The sequence below is a fragment of the Phocoena sinus genome, chromosome 11 (genome assembly GCF_008692025.1).
Source record: "Phocoena sinus isolate mPhoSin1 chromosome 11, mPhoSin1.pri, whole genome shotgun sequence".
Lineage (NCBI taxonomy): Eukaryota > Metazoa > Chordata > Mammalia > Artiodactyla > Phocoenidae > Phocoena > Phocoena sinus.
In genome coordinates this window covers 4789431-4810187 of record NC_045773.1, presented here as the reverse complement: position 1 = coordinate 4810187, position 20757 = coordinate 4789431, and the positions used below count along the sequence as shown (strand labels likewise).

The window sequence follows — 20757 nt, the reverse complement described above, 5'->3', positions numbered from 1 at the left end:
TTTCTAAATTGGTCAAAAATAGCTCTGAGAATAACTTATTCAATTTAATAGATACTGCAGACTTTGACTTTCAATTATGAAAATTAAAAACGGTATCCTTTAAATGTCAACGCTGTATAAACAAGTTGCTTTTAGCATTTCCCAGACTGTCTTCACAGCAGCCAATATCCAGATTTCATTAGATCCTCACAGCAGTGAAAGAAATCTGAAGGTAGCTGCCATTCATACGTTCTTAAAATCTCCTATCTATGGTTATAATGAGAAGAAAACCCTGTGAATCATTTGAGACTTCCTTTAAAAAAAAAAACAAAACAGAATTTACCATTGACTAGTTCCCATATCACAAAAGGCACATCCTTCCCTGATCAAAGTTTGCTTTTGTAGATGAAGCCAACCTATGGGCACTAGGTAAGAATGAATAAACTGGACCCCTGGTGTTTGTTCAACACCAAGGAATTTGATTCCCTTCTTTACCCAGAGAAGCTGGTTGGGTAGAGGCCAGAGAAAGAACTTCTCCAGTCATTCCCAATCCAAAGACTGAGTTCCAAGGGGGATCAGTGTCCCAGTCATCTATAGATGGTGAAGCCAACATCCCAGATTGGGGTTTACTGGAGTACAACATATAATTTGTTGTACAACATGTAATTTCTCAATTCCCGTCCTGGGTTTTCCAGAAAGGGAAGACATTCATGCAAGTAAGAAGGTTTGATCCCGTAAACAAATTTCTGATCCTGCTTATTCTTAACAAGAGGGATTATTTTCTCCTCTACAGTTTATTCTGAAGCCTACAGATAGCTTTAGTGACTTGAGAGAGAAGCACTTTGGGCAGGGATCCCAGTGACCTTCTTCTAAGCTGGCCTTAGAATCACAGAAGAGTTTCATTCTGGTCAAGGCTATGAACCTAGACTGAAGGGAAAATGGGGAGATGGGCATTATGTAAAAGTGGGGTGGTGAGGGATTGGGGAGATAAAGGGCGGGGGATCCCCAGAGGACCCAAAGGGGATTTTTGGATGAAAGTACCTGATTTGACCCAACTAAGTATTTGCTGAGAAAACTGGAGTTGCAGTAGTAAAGATCACTGTCACTCAGCTTCAGTCCTAGAAACTGCTGATGCTGTTAGATTTGGTCCTTAGATTGGCCTGGTGTTCAGCATTTCTACTGTGTATTCAGGTCGCAAACCACTTGCTGAGGAAGATGACCTAGTTCTTCTCAAGGTTTTCTCCTCTCTCCCTCTTTCTCCTCCGAGCTTCAGGCAAGAAGAATGAGACTAAAAAGAACAATATTCCAGAACCAAAGGACAGCACTTTGTCCCTTTCATTCTCTCATTAGATCCTGACAGTTCTCCTGTATTTTCATTCTTATTCCATAGAAAGAGAAGAGAGAGTCATAGACTTAGGTGAGCTGAGAACTGGTGAGCAGCAGTGCTAGGAGGGAAACCCAGGTGTCCTCACTGTCACCTCCCAGTGTCTCTTCTGCCACCTGGCTGGCGGATGTGGTCAACTCCCTCAGGGTGTCGGTGGCCCCAGCCTGTGGTCCCGTCCCTGCTCTCCTGAAGGCCTGGCCCAGAGTCTAGAAGCACAGCTTCCTTGGGAGTGGTGATAAGGGAAGAACTTCCCTTGCCCCCTCTGGTCTCGCTGGCTGGATGGGTGGCGTCAAGAGTAATCACACTGCCTCCAGCAAGGGCATGCTTGCAGCTGGCGCCACAGCCTCACGCCAGCCACACCAGCAAACTCCTCAAACCCACCAGCAGCCAAGGCCAAGTAGAAAGCTCAGTAAAGCTGACAAGCCCCAGGACACTCCACTGGACACTTTGCCCCCTTGGGCGTTGGCTGTTTGCTGGAGAAAAGCTTAGGAGGGTTCCAGCTGGAACCCGGCAACAGGAAAAACAGGAAAAAGCTCTTTCTGTTAATTCAAAACAGTTTGGAATCCATTACAGTTCTTCCCAAACTTCCAAGATATGGGGAGGAAATTCACTGGATTTTACAATATATTTCTCGAGGCCAATTGTCATCGCCATCCTAATGACAGAGAAGCTGTAAATATTGGTGCAGCAGTCACAGATGGCAAGTCATCCAGCCTCCTCATTTACCCTCTTGGGTCTGGCTCGGTTATACAAACCTCCTATACAGCAGTTCCTCCTGTTTCCAGCCGTCCCATTCTTTCTCTGTGAAGCGATTTTGGACAGCTGCTCTTGGAGCGATCCTGTGCGTTTCTGCTGTTGAGTGGGCAGGGAGCATAGGGTACAGGAAGGGGGAACTGTTCACACATGTACATCTACAGATCAAGGAAGAGGGGGTATTCTGTGACAGTTGGAAAACTCCTAGACCTCTCAGGTCAATACCATGGAGCTCTGTTTCTTACCCTTGGTCCTGACTTATATGTGTATCAATATATAATTTTTAATTTGTTGGAATTAGAATAGAATCATAGTACAGCACCTGGCCCAGAATAAGTACTAATACATCCTTGTTGAATGAATAGTAATCAAATATTAATAATAATAATACTGCCATTTATTGAATACTTCATTGTGAACCAGAATAGATGCTAAGCGCTTTACCTGCATTCTGAATCTTTGTTTAATTTTTCCTGCGATTCTAGAAAGTCTCTCATTATCCCCATTTTATAGATGGAGAAAACAGAAGTTTAGAGAGATGAAGCGATTTTCCCAAGGTCCCAGAGCTCCTAATCGGTGAGGCCGAGGTCTGATCCAATCTGACCTTAAAACGGATGCCCGTAACGGCCACTGCCTTTTGTGTATTGAGATGTGGAAGCATCCCAGGTGCTTACCTTGGACTTGGGGTTCTTTGGCAGTTATCAAAAACTACCCATTTCCATATTGCCCCCAAGTATTTTAATCAAGAATGTCCCGTTCTAGTCCAGATCTTACTTCCTGCTATCCAAAGCCCTTCTCAAGACACCATTTGTACCTGACTGCCTAACAAAATTCCACCCCAGGTTTGAGAACTGTTCTGGGACGGAACAGAGCCCAGTGTTAATGCGAGACTGGTGCTGGTTCTTCCATTTGTTCCAGTAGCACAGACCCCGTTCGCAGAGCTCCCTGCAGAAGCTGACCGTAAGCTTTAAGTACCTAAGTAAATATGTCCGAGCTTAACCAGATACCATCTTATAGCAGGTTCCAATGGAGAGAAGTGGTTGCAGGAGAATTTGTGAGAGAAGTTTAAAATGGTTAACAATACCTTCCAGTACCTTAATTTCTTCCTGCCCTTCGGAGACAATCCCAACGTCGCTCCTCCCGTTCGTGTACAGGGGACCCCTCTCCCTCCAGCTCAGAGAGCACTAAGGATCCGCAGGACAGAGCGGGAGGGGCTCTGGGCTTGTGGGTGTCCGTCTCCCCTCCCCGTCCCTAAGTGCCCTCCAAAATCTTGAGGATAGCGACAGCTCATGTGTAATCCTTCCATTTTCCTGCGGAACTGTTTCTACCAGTTAGAAGGGACAGCCGAGCCCTCCCCTGGAACAAAAGATAGAGGGCACGTGCCTGAGTGGGCCTGTGCTGTTCTTGAGGAAACTCCAGCTCAGGGGCCCTCTGATTCTCCACAGCCCAGCTGCCCCCATGTCTTCTTTGTCTGTTGGCATCATCCTTACTAGTTAACTAGGGGGAGACAAAACCAAAATTATTTGAAAACTGAGGCATTAATAATACTATGAAGAACAAGAGGCCAACTTTCTTCCATTCTCCTGTGGCAGTTAAATACTCACCTACTTTATCCATACAGTGTTTTTGGACAAGACTTAGGCTGGGGTCTGAGTGGTAAAAGTTGTTTTTCTGACGGTTCTCGTGATATTGAGAATAAACACAGACATCTGATTTCTCGTGTGACTGAGCGTCGAGCAGGGCAGTTGAAGAGTGTTGATTACATGGTTCATATCTTCCATCTGGCCCATGATTGTGTCAGAGAGTACTTGCCTTCATTTATTGATTGAAAACTATTGGATGGGCCCCTGCTCTGTGTCTGCATGGGGTATGGCACTGCTCCCTTCGCCTGCTGTCCTGGTCTCCCCACTATGCTGTCATGACCAGTGGGCAGATCCTGTCAGGTGGCCGGGATGGCTTTGAGTAATGTCTCAGTGTGGGTTATCTAGAAACACCCCATTCGTTCACTCTTCTCATAACCTCACACACTTGGTTTAGACAGAGGGAGGTATATTTGTAAGTTCTCAGCTGGCACCCAAATTCTCAAAACCAGAGAATTGGGGGTGGGTGTGGGTAGGGAGAAGAGAAACACACTAGAATCATCTGAGAAACTTGAACTACACACACTCGCATGCGCGCGCACACACAGAGAGGCTTTTGTCATTTGTGGGACATTGAAGCATCTTTATCTGTGACTGCTTCAGAGATAAAATCCCCTCCTAACCCCAGGCCTGCTAGGCTGGGATCATTCGCTGTACTTGACCTCAGAGACAGACATGGGCTTGAAAGCCAAACTGCTGAGTCATTCCTGTCCCCACACCAGCATCTTGGAAGAGGCTCAGCCAGCCAGTCAGTGGGCCGCTTTGGGGAGCACTTGATCATTTTGGGCTCTCACAATGTGTGTTTAAACTCTGGGTGACCCCAGGCACGCTTCCAGACTGGCACGGCACTCAGACAGATCCTCCGCAAGTGAGGAAGAGTGAAACCGGCCCCGGGTCCAGAGGCCGGCGCAGGTGTTGAGGCGCCCCGCGCTCCGGGGAGAGCGCCTGCCCCCAGGGTCCCACCGCGTCACCCACCGGTGCACCAGCAGAGGCAGGCTGGGGCGGTGGGGGCCGGTGGGCTCCCCAAACCCCGCACGCCACCACTTACTGGATGTGTTATTTACCTACCTGAGCCTGAATTCCTTATCGGTTCCCTAAGTAAATGAAAGAACATTCTGTGAGGCCTCTGGCACAATGCCTGGGACGTGGTAAGCACACAATAACTGCTCATTTTCCCTCTTCCCTGTACTGTATAATTTGAAGTAGCTCCACACAATCCTGCCAGAGGATTGCTTGAAATTTCACCAATAGCATTCTTAAAATCCCTTAGTACCATATAAATACTCCTAAGGAGATAGCAGCTAATCCCTGTATCAGCTATCACTTTAAGGGGATTAGCTGTGGATTGAGAACGAAACCCCAAGGGACAGAGGATACTGGAGGGAGGGAAGGGAGGGGAGAGCTCTGGGCCTTGTGGCCCCTGAAGGAGGTACCAACGAGCAGGAGTGTGGTGGGGAATTCTGTAAAGTTTGGGGGACATTATGTGTTAAGAGGTCATATTTAGAGGTTGGAGATCACGCCTATGTTTTGAGGTCACAGGTTCTTCTCCAGGACGTTGGAAAGGAAGACATGGGGGGAGGGGAGAGGTACAGAGAACAAATCCTTGGCCACTTTTTATTTTGTTGACTCCCTTTGGTGTGCCGTTGGCATTTCTGGAGGTTAAGGAAGCAAGGGAGAGTCATTGGATTCGGAGCACGCGTGTGTCAGGCCTGATGGGGAAGAAGAAATCACTCTCCATCTTTCCGCTCGAGCCTGGTTCCTCTACCTCCCAGTCTTGATCAGAGCTGGTGTGGGACGTAGAAGGGGTAGAAATTTATCTGCATCCCTCAGCTTGAGGGGAGCCTGCTGCTCCCGTGGTCTGGACACAGAGAAGGGGAGCAAACCATGGGGCTGAGCTTCACTTGAGTGACCACAAATGACCAGAACGAGGGGACCCAAACCCTTGGCGAAAGGAGGCAGGAAAGATGGGACTTCCCAAGGGCAGGACGGAAGCCTCTGGTCCCGTTTCCATTCTGAAAGAGCTGGAAATAAAACAGGCCCCACGCTCCGTTCACCGCAGGTGCCATTGAGAGATGAAACGAGCTCTGAACGCGGCAGAGGGGAAGGCGCTGCCCACCTTGTTACCAGACACTTTTGTGTTCTGTGCTGTAGTTGGGGAGGTGGCTTTTGGAGGTGGTACTTGAGCATTTGAGGTGGGGGGACTTGGTGCGCAGTCGCTACTTAATGGGCAGATAAAAGAAAATACGGCCTGGGCTTGGTTTCATTTTGGTGGTGGTCACCTGCGCCCTCCATCCTAGCCGAATCGTACGTGTCATTGCTGTGTCATTTTGCGGTTGTCGTTTGGACACAGACAGAGAAAGCATTTATTTAAGTGTTCTTTAACAGGGATATGTTAGAACGGGGACCACTTCGGAGGCAAGGACTCCACTAGCCACACGTGCGTTCACGGCAGACATGCTTGTCACCGATGATCTTTATCTGTCTGGTACAAGATCTCTGTCCTGTTGTTCCCTTTCCCTGATAGCAGCCATCAACCACATTTCTCCCCAAATCGTCCATTGTTCACACTTCTGATTAATTTAGGCTGGCCTTGCTAGGATTCTAGACACCATATCCCCAGCAAGGTGCAGTCGCAGGAGTGGAAAAGGAAAAGCATCTAGAAGGCGGGGTAGAGAAGAAGGGAGCAATTAAGGGCGAAAGAATAGGAAAGATACAGAGAAGACCCAAGAGCATCGCAGAAATGAGGAGAGGAGAAAGGTAAGAAAGAAAAAGGCACGTTGGATTGTACTGGTACACTAGCGCGAATAGAAATAACTAACTTCCCGTGTGTCAGACGCTGCTCTGAGCACCTCCCACCTAGTAACTCATTTCATCCTCTCGACAACACTGCGAGCTAGATTACTGTCATGTCTCCATCTTTTAAATGAGGAAACCAAGGTACAGAGAGGTTAAGGAACTCGCCCGAGATTACCCAGCAAGTAAGCTTTCAGGTTGAGATTCCAACTGCTTCTCACTACACCAGTGGTGTTTGCTCTCAGCTTCCCATTAGAATCACCTGGAAGCTTTTAGGAACATTGGCGGTCATACCTCAGGCCAGGTCAATCGGAGTCTCTCAAGATGGGACCCAGGTATTAGTTTGGGTGTTTTTAATTTCCCTAGATGATTTCAGTGTGGAGGCAGAGTTGAGAATCAAGCCCGCACTTGGTCAAGCCCCGGTTCAAATTTAAATAGGAAAAGAACATGGGAAACGTTCTTAGGTTATTTTCTCTTAGCGGTAGGATGGTGGGAGGGAATTGCTACAGGCCAGACCAGTTTACCAAAGACAAACTTGGGTGAATTCAGAGTTTTCCCTCATGATCCCCATGATCCTGACAGTTAGGCCAGGAAAGGACCGCAGAATCCCTAACACCATCTCTAAGGAAGAAGTGAATTTCGGCTCAGGGGCTTCTCTGTTTCATTATTGTTCTCAGTCCTGCTTACATGTGTTCAACTACAAGAATGAGAACTTGCCCCAAACCCCAAAAGTGTATCTGCATCAGGAATCATTTTCTCACGCTCCTGAACTTACGCTCTACCAATAACAGCTCAGAAACCTCCCATTTCCCAGCTGCACACATGCCACCCCACCCCTGTTTACGCTCCGGACCCCATTCCTGTGGAAACTGCCTCTGTCTGAACAAACACAGAGAATAGTAAAATGTTACGAAGCTCCTTTACCTGACTCCTTCTAACCATGACCTTAGGAAAGAAACACCACAGTCGCCTTGAAAATTCAGCCAAAACCCAGAAAGATAAGATGACTTGTCCAAAGTCACATGGAAGCGAAGTGGAGGAGAGATGAGATCAAGTCCTCAGTTTCCAAATCCACTCCTCTTTTTAACACATCTGTGAACTTAGGAAGCAATGGAATAAAGGAAATTGGGGAGCAAGAGTAAAAGGAAGTGAAATGCAAAGTGTGAGCTCCCGAAGGAGCTCCACCCCCCTTCAGTTTCAGCCCACACCCGAGCTAAGTTTTTTCATTGCCTTCGGATCAATTTACAGCTGCCCAGCTATCAGCTATCAGACTTCTTTTTCCTAAATGCCCTGGGTGCAATCCTTTTCCGATTTTGTCTCCATCAGAAAGAAATCCAATAGGAAAAAATTGGGAACAGCATGACAGCAGCGACTAGAAAAGAAACAATACCATGCGCTTTGATTTGTCTGCATCTCCTTCAGGAGATGCCGCTGTGGCCGTCTGGTTCCCTAACCGAGACCCCTCCTGAGAAAAATCTGGTCTAGGGAAATGCCTGGCCCAGGTGGGCAGATCCCAGGAGGGTCCAGAGAATTTGAATCTGCTTCAGATAAGCCCTTCACTTAACAGAACCAGATCTGGATAAGATGGGAGCTTTGTAGATTTGCCCACAATCAACAGTGCTCTCTAATCAATTCCAGCGCTGCACGATGGGGACCGGAAAGGTTTCTTTCCCAATTCTTTGCAGCCTGGGGAGTAAGGAACCGGTAATTGACTCCAGCTTCCTCGAGCGTTGGGTCCTGGAGCCTGAGTCAGCACGCACTTTCCCAAAAGGGCTTTCTAGGCAACCTAGGGCCAATGAAGGAGGTCCCTTGACCCTGATCCCATTCCAGACCCCAACTCTAACCCTCAGCAGGGTGTAGGGAGAGGACCTCAGACCAGCCTTCTAAGAGCAATACCTTAGCAGGCCCTGGGCCAATGGGAAAGGGAGAGGGAAGAGAAGGGACCCAGGACGGCTGGATCTTTAGACAGATTTCTGTGGCACGTTTGTGGTGCCCAGCTTAGCTCAGTAAGTGTTCAAGTGTGAGTAGAAGGAAAGTGGAAAGAGAAAGACAGGCAGGGGAAGCAGGGAAGGCCTTGGAGCTGACTGGAGGGTAAAGGGTGGGGACAACCCTGACAAATCCCTTTTGCCCTTGACCCTAGGGAGTACTTAAGACCAAAGGAAGCTTTTTTGCTTTTTCAATAAGCCAAATGTTTGAAGTTTAATGTGTAAGCCCGTTGATATACGTTTTTATTTAGATTTTGAGTTAATTTCCCCAGTTTAATTATGTGACTTTTGTAAAGGGAATTACAAATAAGAATAAAGCTTACAACTTTTGAACTAGGGTCTTAGAGATCACCTCTCTAATCCAGTCCTTTTCGTTTACAGAGGAGAAAATTGAGGCGCAGTGAACTTGGTCAGTTTGCCCAAGGTCACAGAACTGGTTAGTGAGAGACCTGAAAGTAGAGCGACCACTTTCCCGCTCTCCTGCCCTCCGTTCTTGCCTTGACTGAGGCTCAGTAAGGGCGACAGTGGGACAGATCTGTAAATGATCTAACTTGTCACTAGAGAAAATATAAATCAGTGGCCACAAAATTTCAGCCAAACTTCATCTGTCACATCATAAAAAATAACTTGCCAAAGAGAGGTTTGAAAATCCAAACCAGATCCTTCTCCACTCCTAGAGGGAACAGTTCCATTGTACTGCACGACAGCCAAGTGTTTCCAGCAAGCCCAATCAGCTGCGTTTGAGGGTTTGCTTGTTTGAACTGTCACGATAAATGAAACCTAGTAGATTAGCATAATCTCTTCTGCAGAAGTTCTGACCCCACGGATGCTGCTCTAGGGGAAGGAGAAAGGGCTCTGAGGGGCCAGGGCCCCAGCGAGCAGAGGGTCTGCACAAGGGTGTACACCGACGCCTCGACACAAAACGCTGCCGCTGCCCACGCACGTGCATTTGCTGTCCGGTCCCGGCCTTTGAAATCTGGCACGTCTGTTCAGGGGGAGGATCGGCAACCATTAAACCCAAGGCACCAATCCAGGATCTGGTTTTCCGTGAAGTGTCAGGGGGTTTCATTATTGCATAGCAACTGTGAGAAAGGACAACTCCTCCAGGGGTGTGATTCTCTAGGCCAGGACTAAATCATCTGTTTCATTCTCAGAAGCTGAGATTCTTGCTAATGTTTCCAAAATTAAGTGCTGAAATTAAAAAAAAAAAAAAAATTACTCCAGTCAATGGGAGATGTTGGAGAAGTTGAGGGGAGAAAAATCAAACTACAGGTAACTTTCTGTCTGTAATTTAAAAAAAAGAAAAAAGAAAAACAAAATTTAAGAGCACGTTTAGAGTTCCGAAAATCCCACCTGAGATCATTCTCACCTTGCTCTCCTGTGTCTCGCCTCAGCGGGTAAAGGTTGCTCGAGTTTACTAAATACAGGAAAACGCTATTTCCGGAGACTTCTTCTTTGTGCATTGATCCTGCCTTTAGAGAACTGTACTTTTCAATTCAGGACTCTTGGCTAGAACAGCCTTCTCACTCGTAAACTCAGCCAACTGAGTGCTTCCTGTGTCTCCACTGGAGCCTCAGAGATGATCAACACATAGTCTCTGCCCTCTGATCTCTCGTGGCCAAGTAGGGGAGATGAACAAGAAAATGAGTACCTACAATACAAGGTAATAAGAGTTAAGAGTATAGCATTCGGAATCAGATTCAAATTTCAGCAGTGCTGTTTACTAGCAAGTGGCAGATCTTGGGCAGGATCTGACTCCCTTCTCTAAATCTTCATTTTCCCCTCCTTAAAGCACTGACCTCGTAGAGTTATTGTGGAGATTAAATGATATATTGTATATAAAGCCTTCAGTACGATTTTTGGGAAATGATAACCACTCAATAAATGTAATCTACTAGGATAGCAGCAATTGAGGTGTCTGTAGAATGCTATGAGGACCAGAGAATGGGGATTGGAAGAACAGGGGCAAGGGAGGGGTGACCTCCAGGAAAGCTCTAGGACATAAGAACACGGGCTAGATTTTGAAGAGTAGGTTGAAATCAGTAGGATGGTTGGAGGGAAGGTGAGACTGCTCCCAGCAGGAGGAACAGAATGTGCCTAAGCACAGTTATGACAGAATGTAGGATGTTTGAGGGACTTGGTGTGGAAAGGGCTTAAGCAAAGGCACAGTGATAAACGGAGGCAAGACAATGAGGAACATTAAAAAGGGAAGTAAAAAGTTTTATACGGTGCTTTAGTTTACAGTAAAGGGGAGAAGAGTTAAAATGAGAAAAAGAGGGTGATTGGCCTTCAAGAGCTAAAATTTGGAATCAGTACAAGGTATCAAGTGAGTGCCCTGAATGTCATACATAATCTCTGTGCCCCTCTGCTGAGCCGTAATGAGAAAACCTTATATTCTAACCAAATTTAGAAATTAGGAAAAACAAAAACAAACACTCAGACTTTCCACTTGGAAATCTAAAAACATGTCTCTATATGACTCTTAGATTAAAAGTGAAATCAAAATAGTAAAACAGACTATTTAGAAAAGAACTGTGAGAGTATGATTTACCAGAGCCTATGGGGTGAAACAGAAGCGACACTCAGAGGAAATTTTAGAGCCTTAAACTCATCTATCAGAAAATAAGAAATACTGAAACGAAATGAATTAAGCATTCAACCCAAGAAATGAGAAAAAGAGGAAAAGAAAAAAAAACCTAAAGAAAGTTAAAAGAATGAATTAGCTAAATTGAAAACAAAAGGCAATTTTCAAAAACACGGTTGATCAGTAAAACCAGGAGTTGTGCTTTTTTAAAAAGCAAAAAATAGATAAGCCTTTGGCAAGTCAAAATTTTAAGTGAGACAGTACACAAGTAAAAAGCATTCAATTAAAGGAGTTATATGTAAGAATAATAAAAGATTCAGATTCTAAGAGAATATTATGTACAACTTTATTCCAATATAAATTACTAAAATTTTCCTTTATAAGTAGTAGGAAACCTGAATAAATTAAAAGCTATAGGAGGAAAATTAAAGATAGTCAAAGATTTACCACCAGGCTCAGATGGTTCTGCAAATATGTTCCAAGAAACCATCAAGGAATAGATCATCACTACATAGAAACAGAAGGAAAACTTCTCAAGTCAGTCTATAAGACTAGTTAACATTTATTACCAGAAGAGGCAAAAGGTAGCACACACACACACAAAAAGACTCTGGACCAATCTCACAAATTTAAAAACCCTAAATAAAATATTAGCAAACAAATGCAAGAGTATAAGAAAACCTATTAATGTAATTCACTACACTAGATTAAGATAAAACCATATGGTCATCACTCTAGGTAGAAAAACTTTAAAACATTTGATGAAATGCAACAACATTCCTGACTAAAACAAACACTTTAAAACTATTGGGGAGCCAGGAGAAAAACCTATCCACCATAATCCAGTAAACATCATACTTGTGGTAAACCATTAGAAGCATTTCCTTCAAGGTTAGGAATAAAACAAGAATGCCTCCCAACACTACTATTATTTAATACCATACTAGAGACATTAGCCAATGCAGTATGGCAAGAAAAAGAAATGAGAACTATAAACACTGGAAAAGAAGAAATAAATAAAACGATGATTATTTGCAGATGCAATTGTCTGTCCAAAAAATTTTTTAAACCCGTGATAAAAACTATTTGAATTGACAAGAGTGAAATTGGAATAGATTCAATATAACAAAGCCAATCGTTTTTTTTTTTAAACATCAGCAGGGATACATTAGAAAATGTAATGAAAAAGAAGTATAGAATACAAGAAAGTAAAGAAGTAAAAGTAAAGAAGAATACTAGAAAGTATTTAAGGTTGAATCTAAAAAGATCTACATGAAGCAAAAACATTAAAAACTTAAAAGTAATTTAAGCTTGCCATTTAAAAGTTCAAATAAGGAAAAGTATAAAGAAGAAAGTGAAAATTACCTGCAACCTCACTAATCAGAAGAAGCCTATGTTAAAATCTGGTCTGTCCTTCCCAAGTGTAACAGTATTTGAAAACTATGTCTTGTCTCTTGGAAAATGCATGAGCTATATTAAGCAAAAAGAAGACAAAAATCTGTGTTAAAAGTGTGTTTAAAGTAGTGGTAAGAAAGTAAGTAGAGGTTATAAAACATAGACTCATCAGGAAGGAACAGAAGTTGAAAATGAGATTTCTGAGTGAATAGAAACATGCCAGCAGAAGAGTCCCCCGTCTGGTGAGACAGTTGCCTTGCCACCCTCTTCTGTCAACTGGTCACACAGATTTAGTCTTGGCCGGGAAGAGAACGGCCCTGGAAAGAGCTTTGATAGTCTTGGTTTTCATTCCATTCTCCTTGTATGCAGTTCTTGCCCACTATCTGCTTTCCTTCCCTCCATACCCTATTTTAGAACCAAAGCAAAACCAACAAAAAGTGAGTTGTTTGGCTGAATATGCCTCAGATGTGGAGCCAGAGAATTTTGTAACTGAACCTGCTGTTCTGTCTTCCATTTCTGCTCCCCCAGACCGCCCCGGTTTGCTGAATGTGAAACCCATTGAGGACATACAAGACAACTTGCTGCAAGCCTTGGAGCTGCAGCTCAAGCTGAACCACCCCGAGTCCTCTCAGCTCTTTGCCAAGTTGCTCCAGAAAATGACAGACCTCAGACAGATTGTGACAGAACACGTGCAGCTGTTGCAAGTAATAAAGAAAACAGAGACGGACATGAGTCTTCACCCGCTTCTACAGGAAATATACAAGGACTTGTATTAGCAGAGAAGTCCGAGTTCACTGACAACATTTTCCTTCTTCCAATTGCACTATTATTTTGAGGGAAAAATCTGACACCTAAAATATTACTGTGAAAAAGCATTTGAAAAAGAAAAGGTTTTAGAATAATAGATCTATTTTATGCATATTGTTTATAAAGATACATTTACAATTTACTTTTAATATTAAAAATTATTACATCGTGAAATTGCTGTTGTATTTGAAGACTGAGTCGGCGGTGTCCCCAACTCCACCCTCTAGGCTTTTTTTCCTTTTATCTCCTCCGCCTGCCTTCCTTCCTTTTCTTTTTCCTTTCTTTCTTACACATGTGAAACACTATGAATGGAATTGCTGATCAGTTTTCATTCTCAGTCAAATAATTTTTTATACTCAATTTACAACTTTTCTGAACCTTCTATCTGCTTTAAAAATCACAACTAAGAATGGAACTTCAGGACCAAAAACTGCTCAGAGCATGTGTTTCTCAACCCAGAAGTACTCGTCTGGGGCGTATCCCTAGGCCTACCAAGAATTCAATCTTCTTCCCCAATCCCAACCAAGATTTTCACTCACCACCAGCAGCCCTCTAACAAGATACCAAGGCATGTGCAAATACCCAGTGGCAGGTATTAACGGCTAGATGCTGTGGATAACACAGAAGTGTTATCAGATGTGGCACCTGCCAAAAAGAACTTACCATTGAATTGAGGAGAAAAGATGAATCCTTCTTAAAAGCAGATTAAAATACACAGTACGACCATGTGCCAAATGAATGGTTCAGACTCCGAGTACTCTAAGAGTTCAAAGTAATGAAGACTGGAAAAGTCATGAGTGACTGTAAGTTCATTCAGGCGGGCTTCAAAGGATGTGTTGGACTTGGGATAGGTAGACAGTGGAAGAGAAGACATTCTAGGAAAGCAAAATCGCAGGACTAACAACAAAAAAAGGAAACAAAACCAAAACAAAACACGAATGAGGGAGAAGGGCCGCATTCAGGTCCCGACGTACGTGGAACAATGTTGCCGCAGGTATTCCTGCTGGCCTCCTTGGGACCACCTTGCCCAGGGAGCTCTGACTTTTGTAACCTCAAAGGCTAATTATCTGTTTAGGTAATGCATGCCTCCCCAGCAAAATAGATGATATGTTCCCTAAAAGCAGGGACCTTCTTGGCATAATGCACAGATTTGTTGATTGAGGCCACCAAGTTCATTAGCGTTGCTTAGCCATGAACACATATGATGACTCCGAAGAACGCCTCTCAGCAAACTATGCTGAGGTCTCTCTTCTCTGGGATGATTGTTTCCACTGACTTAAATTATCCCCCTGCCGCTTCTCCCTTAGTTTACCTTTTCTCGTGGTGTTGATACTGAGGAGGACATAACTTTCGAGGCTTTCAAGCCAAAATATCAGGAAAGGCCTTTTCATCCTCTACCCCAAAATAAACAGATCTCCAAAGAGTCAGGTTAGAGCAGTGAGTCCAGCCCTAAGTATGCAAGATCCCTAACCCTTTAGGAGAGACAGCTCCTGAGCTCGGACCTTTAGAACCAAAGGACTGAGGTCGTTGTATAAGTGACCTCAGAACGTTGGAAAGGAAAGTGACAAATTCCGTCCATCATGGGGCTGTTCTTTCTTTCCTTGATGCCAAGCAGCTAGCGGCTTCCCTGCTGTGCCTCCTGGAGAGTTATCATTGGGGGATCCTGAGAAAGTGCGGGCAGTAGACAAGGTGAGGATTCCACCTCAGAGGAGATCCCTTGTTTACAGGAGGGCTTGAACAAAGAGCCTTTCAGTGCAGCCACGGCCAGTCCAAAGCCTCTCCACGTTCTCGGGGCTGTCCTTGCCAACGCAGGGAAGAAGGGAGCCGCTCTCAGCTCTTTGGCACTGATGGTTAGCATTAAATAGCTTTTAAATCCTGGCAGCTTTCAAATTCCCATCTCTCTGACTTTTTCCCTGTGGTTTGGACGGTCATTTGCTAAATATTTTACGACACGTCCTATGCAGCCTCCAGAGCTCCCGCTCCACTCTCTGGACTCCCCTCTCCCCCAGGATGATTCACAAGTTCATCAACAAATGTATCATCAGTTACTCACAGCACTTTCTCCGGACACAAACACACTTAGGGATTTGTGTTGACAAAAATAGGAAGAAAAGTAACCATGGTCAAGAGCCAAAAAAAAAAAAAAAAAGGAAGAAAGAAAGAAAAACGGTTTCGAGGCTCCCACAAGGGCCCTTCCTCAGCACCCGCCTTGGATACGGCCTGGCTCCTCCCCCATCTCCCCGCTGTCCATGGAACACTGGAGCGGCGGGGCACCCAGGGCAGAAAGTGTATCTGTACACCCTGCTTCTCTAGACACGATCAGAAATGGGGGTGACCCAAGGGCTTCTTGCTGAGGAGCAAAGGACTGGGGCTCTTCAGTAAGAACTTGAGCTGGGAAGTCAGGCTGGTGCCACCCTGCAAATGCTCCATCGTCAGCTCGGGGGCAGAACCGGAGCGTCAGCTACATCAACTCCGCTGAGGGCAGCAGGGCTGAGGGACCAGACTGCTGTGTAGGTTTACTTAGTTGCTCCTGGATTCCAGTGCCTTTTTCCGGGCCCCTCGAGGCTACCAGGCGAATCTTTTTTGTGGGCAGGCCCTAACTTGCTTGTGTCTCCTGCCGTGTGGTGCTGGTAAAGCAGGGCAGGGCTGACAAGGTTGGAAATTGCCCCCCGGATACCTATTCCCTTGGAAAGAGTCAGGGTACACAAGTGAGTCCCTAAAAATGTAGGATCCCTGAGCCTTTAGGAGAGATATCTTCTGAGCTCAGGCCTCTAGAACCACAGACACGATCACATCAACCGACCTAGGACCTGGGGTGGGGATGAGACGCCTGTCTTCACTAAGTGCCCACCCCCCTATTTTCCTCTTCCCTCACCCCAGCCCGGTCCTTGGCCCCTGGCCCCTGGTTGCCTCCATTTACGTAATTATCACTATTACTCTCTGTATATCCCCAGCCTTCGCTCTGTGCCTGGGCATGCTGGGCCCTCCATTTAATGCTTATTGGAATGAAGGAAAAGAGTGGCATCTTAGGAGTTTAGAAGATGGTCAGATGCCATCTAATCCCACCTCATTCATCAAACGTATGCGCCGGGGCTTCCCTGGTGGCGCAGTGGTTGAGAGTCCGCCTGCCGATGCAGGGGACACGGGTTCGTGCCCCGGTCCGGGAAGATCCCACATGCCGCGGAGCGGCTGGGCCCGTGAGCCATGGCCGCTGGGCCTGCGCGTCCGGAGCCTGTGCTCTGCGATGGGAGAGGCCACAGCGGTGAGAGGCCCGCGTACCGCAAAAAAAGAAATATTCGCCGTTCGGTCGCCGGTGGCGTCTGCCACCATGTGAGGGGGGCTGTGTCGAGGCCCTGCCCTCGAGGGGGCCACACAATGCTGAGGAGATCAGATGTGCTGGTGATGAACTGTCTAGAGATGGGAAGAAGGGTTCACGGCGGGTGTGGGGAGGCAGAGAAGTGTCACAGTATTGAACAAGCTCAGAAAACAGCAAGAAGTTAGGGGTGGCTGCCCTAGCGGAGGGAGTGAGACGTGCGTGTGGCCAAGTCAGCATCGGGTTGGGACAGCCTCACGCTCCTTGCTGAGGAACCAACTTGGACTGTATTTGTAAGGCCGTAGCGATCCAGTGGATGTTGTCAGGCAGAAGAGGGATGTGATCAAATTTGCATTCTGGAAAATCTCTCTAAACGGCAGATCCCCTCTACACTGCTTCCAGTGGCTATCCGACGGCTGAACAGCTGCCTGGGGGCATGGGAAGCTCTCTCCATTCCAGACCCCTTGGTGATTTCCATCTCACAATCTTGTAGGCCCAGCTCTGCCCCTGGGGTCATGCATACCACACGCTTCTTCCTGCGCCCTAGGGGTTCTGACTCACCGCATTACCTGGGGTCAGGTTACAGCCTTTGGCTGAAGGACCCTGCCACCCTCCCTGTCACTGGTCCCAGGAGCCAGGGCCTCTCATTCCCCTCACCACAAAGTTCCTGCACCTTGATGGCAAGGTCATTTCTACCCCATGTGCACATCCTACACCCATTTCCAGACAAGGCTCTGCATTTGTCCTGGAATTCCAGAAAGTTAGAGCTAAAGGAAACAACCAACTCAAAGGACAGAGGAAACCCTGAGGGTCAAAGTTAAGCAACACGCCCAAGGTCCTAGGAGTCTAGGATTAATTTGCTCAAAGGTGTTGAGTTACACAGTTTAACAAGAGAAGCTCAAAGGGGCAAACATGAAGCTAGTATGAGTATCTGCACTGGGGAGCAAAGGAAAAGGATGGAATCAAGTCCTGAGAGGGATTATCGTGACAATCAAGAGATTATTGTATAAATATTGTATAAATGTTGTATAAGTCACTTAGGGCTGTGTCTGGCCTATGGAAAACACAGCTTTTAGGGGAGACGGTATCCTCGTGTGACTTTTTTCGTGTGTGTGTTTTGGCCATGCCACGCAGCATGCAGGATGGTTCCCCAACCAGGGATCGAACCCAGGCCTCTGTAGTGAAAGCGCTGAATCCTAACCACTAGGCCGCCGGGGAACTCCCCTTCATGTGGACTTTACTGTTAGGCTGATTTGGGTTAAAACTCTAACTCCACTGCTCACTGGCTCTATGACCACATGGCTTTTGGCCAATCTCTTAACCTCTCTTTAGGTCTTAATTACCCGCATATGTAAAATGGGATAGTAATCCCCATCTCATAGGGTTACCATGATGATTAAATGTAATAGTGGTTGTAAAACACTCCACATGGTCTCTTGGCACATCTTAACCAGTGAATCTGTGTTGGCTACAGACAACATTATTGCCCTTGTTATTAAAGTACCCTTCATTTAAGAAGGCTTCCTGAGCCCACGTGACAGTCTCTTCCTGTTCAAGTATCTGGGCCTTACCTGAATATCCTATAGATTCAAAGCCAGGTAAAGAGATTGGATTTCTGCATTTGGCAGTACACTAAAAATACGTTCTCTCAAAAGCATTCTGCCCTCAATCCATAAGTACTAGGAGAAAATAATTATTTGAAGCACAGCTGCTGTGTTCTGATTTAGAACGAACGCTGGGATGAGGCTAGGAAAACATTTTCTCCAAAAGTAGTGGGACTTTTCTCTTGTGACTTATGCTCCTAATTTTAGACTAATATTACATAGTTTGCATTTCCAGAGGGGTTATAAAGAATAAGAAAATTGCTAATTTGGGTCTGTAGGGAGTGGGCTGGGATATTTCCATCCCCTCTGGAGTTTTGTAAATATGTTCCAGGCCAAAAGTTCCCAGGAAAGGGTCATTCCTGGGATCTATTTTGTGCCACGGGCTGGGCTCAAGGAGGATCCAAGTGGCTTTCTGCTAGAGTCAGAAAACTGTGATCCTCTGGCTACTTGTCCACAATCCTGGAGGCCAGGAAGTGTGTCTAGAGTATCCACTGTTTGAGGCTCAGCTCTGCCAGGTTCTAGGTGTGTAACCTTGGGCAAGTCACTTTCCTCTCTGGGGACATAGTACCTGGTCTATAGAAGCCCCTCAGCAAATTACGTCTAATTCATTCATCATGAATAAAGGAACAGGTCTCAGTTGCCCCATCTGTAAAATGGGAATAATAGTACCTAGGCTGCGTGTCTTACAGAATATCGCAGGAAGGAAGCAGGGCAGGCCTGATCACCATTATTCACAGCTAAGAAAGTGAGACCCAGTGAGGTGAAGGAACTAGCCCAAGGTTACAGAAAAGAAAGGGAGGGGCAGAGCTAGGCTAGCCCTCCAGCTTCCTGAGGCCCACCCCGTCTAGGCTTCTTTTATAGAACAGCCCACTGTCTCTGCGAGAACAAAAGGCAGTGCTGCCTGGGTGTCGAGCATAAGCCTACAGCACCAAAGACTTAAAGTCTGAGTGTTGGCTCTGCCATTTACTAGGTGTGCAATCTCAGGCAGGTTGCTTCCTGCCTCTGGACCTCAGCTTCAGCATCTAACTTGTGAAGACCTCGGTTCCTATAGGTTTTTGTAAGGAATAGAGATCATGTATGGGGGACACGCCTAGAGTTCCTAAGCAATTAGAATCTTCTAAATACAAGCACCTCCAACCTCACACAAGCTTGCTGGGTGCTGGTGCCCACCGGGGCACACTGGTGACCAGATGGTTTCTTCTCAGCCAGAGGAGAAATCCTGATTCCAGCCTGTGAGGCATGTGCAGCGTTGGCCCGGGTTCTGACAGCAATTTGCCCAGGCCCTCGGGAAGGCACTTTCCCTGAGCCTCAGGTTCCTCATCTACACAGTCAGAGGCTCCATTCTCTCCACTCTGGGGCTCTGCTGTCCCAGGACCTTGGGGTGGAGGGAGGGGAAGCTGGAGGGGAGGGGGCTTGGCTGACCCTCGGAGCCTGTCTGTGTTCCCTGCGGCCCGGGCGCGCCCTCCCCTCCGCGGCCCCCTGGACCGGTCGGCAGCCAGTGCTCCTCGGGGGCTGGGCTGCTCCAGCGGAGGGGGCGCCGGCGAGGGGCGAGGGCCGGGGGGCCGCGGAGGCGCCGGTTCCCACCCAGGGCTGAGGGGAGGGGGGGCGTCGTGCTGAGTCAGCGGCTGGCTGCCCTGCGCTGGGGCTCCCTGGCCTCGGGGCCTGCCAGCTGAGCCCCGGCCAGGAGCCCCCGGGAGCCCCGCTGCGATCGATGACGCTGCCGCTGCTGCCACGGCAGCGGCAGCGGGAACCGGGCCCCGAAAAAGCGTCTTCCCAGCCAGGCCTCCCAGGGCTCCGGGGGGACCAGCTGTCGGTGCAGGAGCGGCCTCCTTCGGGCAGGATCCTGGCCAGCGCCACCTCTGCCCTCCCCGCCTCCCCGCTAGATCCCCTAACGATGGTCATTATTCCTCTCACCCATGCAAGCTTTACTTATAAACTGCTTTGCGGACATTTAATCCTTCCAGAAACCCAGTGAGGTAGTTTATGAGTCAGGGCCGCACAGCAAATAAACAGCTCACTCAGAAGGGACCATTGGGGAGAGTTTAGTGTGGGACTATTTGCAAAGTTGAGGGGGGTGGGCGGTGTCATGGGAAACCAGTAAAGCTGGTGAGACACCCCAAGGCTAGCCAGGGCCGAGGGGAAGGGGGAGGGTTACTAAAGCCCGAGAAATGCAGCTGTAAGAGAGGGCTCCCTGCAGGAGCCTGGGCCCAGGGAACTGAGGGGCCCCATCACTGAGTCCCCCAGATGGCAGAGAGCAGCTGGGGAATAAGGACCCCGTCCCCTCTCTCCTCCTATCCTCCCATCTCAGTCTCCCATGGGCCACATCCTACCGGAAAGCCAGAGAACAAAAGAGCCCGCAGATAGGACCCATGATCCCCCCTATGGACTCAGCCCCTGGGGCACAGCAGGGTAGAGAAGGGGGTGGGTCAGGGGTGAACCTGCCGGGCAGGTAGAATCCAGCACAGGTAGGAGGTGTCATTAAGCCCACGATGCTGGAAAAGGAAGCAGAGACTCTTAAAT

The 20757-nt window shown here is 47.0% G+C and overlaps 1 protein-coding gene across 7 annotated transcripts in view; it reads left to right on the top strand.

Moving 5' to 3' along the window:
- Positions 1 to 13497, top strand: part of PPARG (peroxisome proliferator activated receptor gamma) — a 137745-nt gene extending 124248 nt beyond the window's left edge. For 6 of the 7 annotated variants that reach the window (XM_032650112.1, XM_032650115.1, XM_032650114.1 and 3 more), the window contains one exon: positions 13042 to 13497. In XM_032650112.1, the coding sequence (XP_032506003.1) occupies positions 13042 to 13289 (248 nt within the window). In that variant the 3' untranslated portion in view covers positions 13290 to 13497. The remainder of the gene's footprint in view (positions 1 to 13041) is intronic. The other variant, XM_032650118.1, reaches the window with a different exon arrangement.
- Positions 13498 to 20757: the final 7260 nt, after the last annotated feature.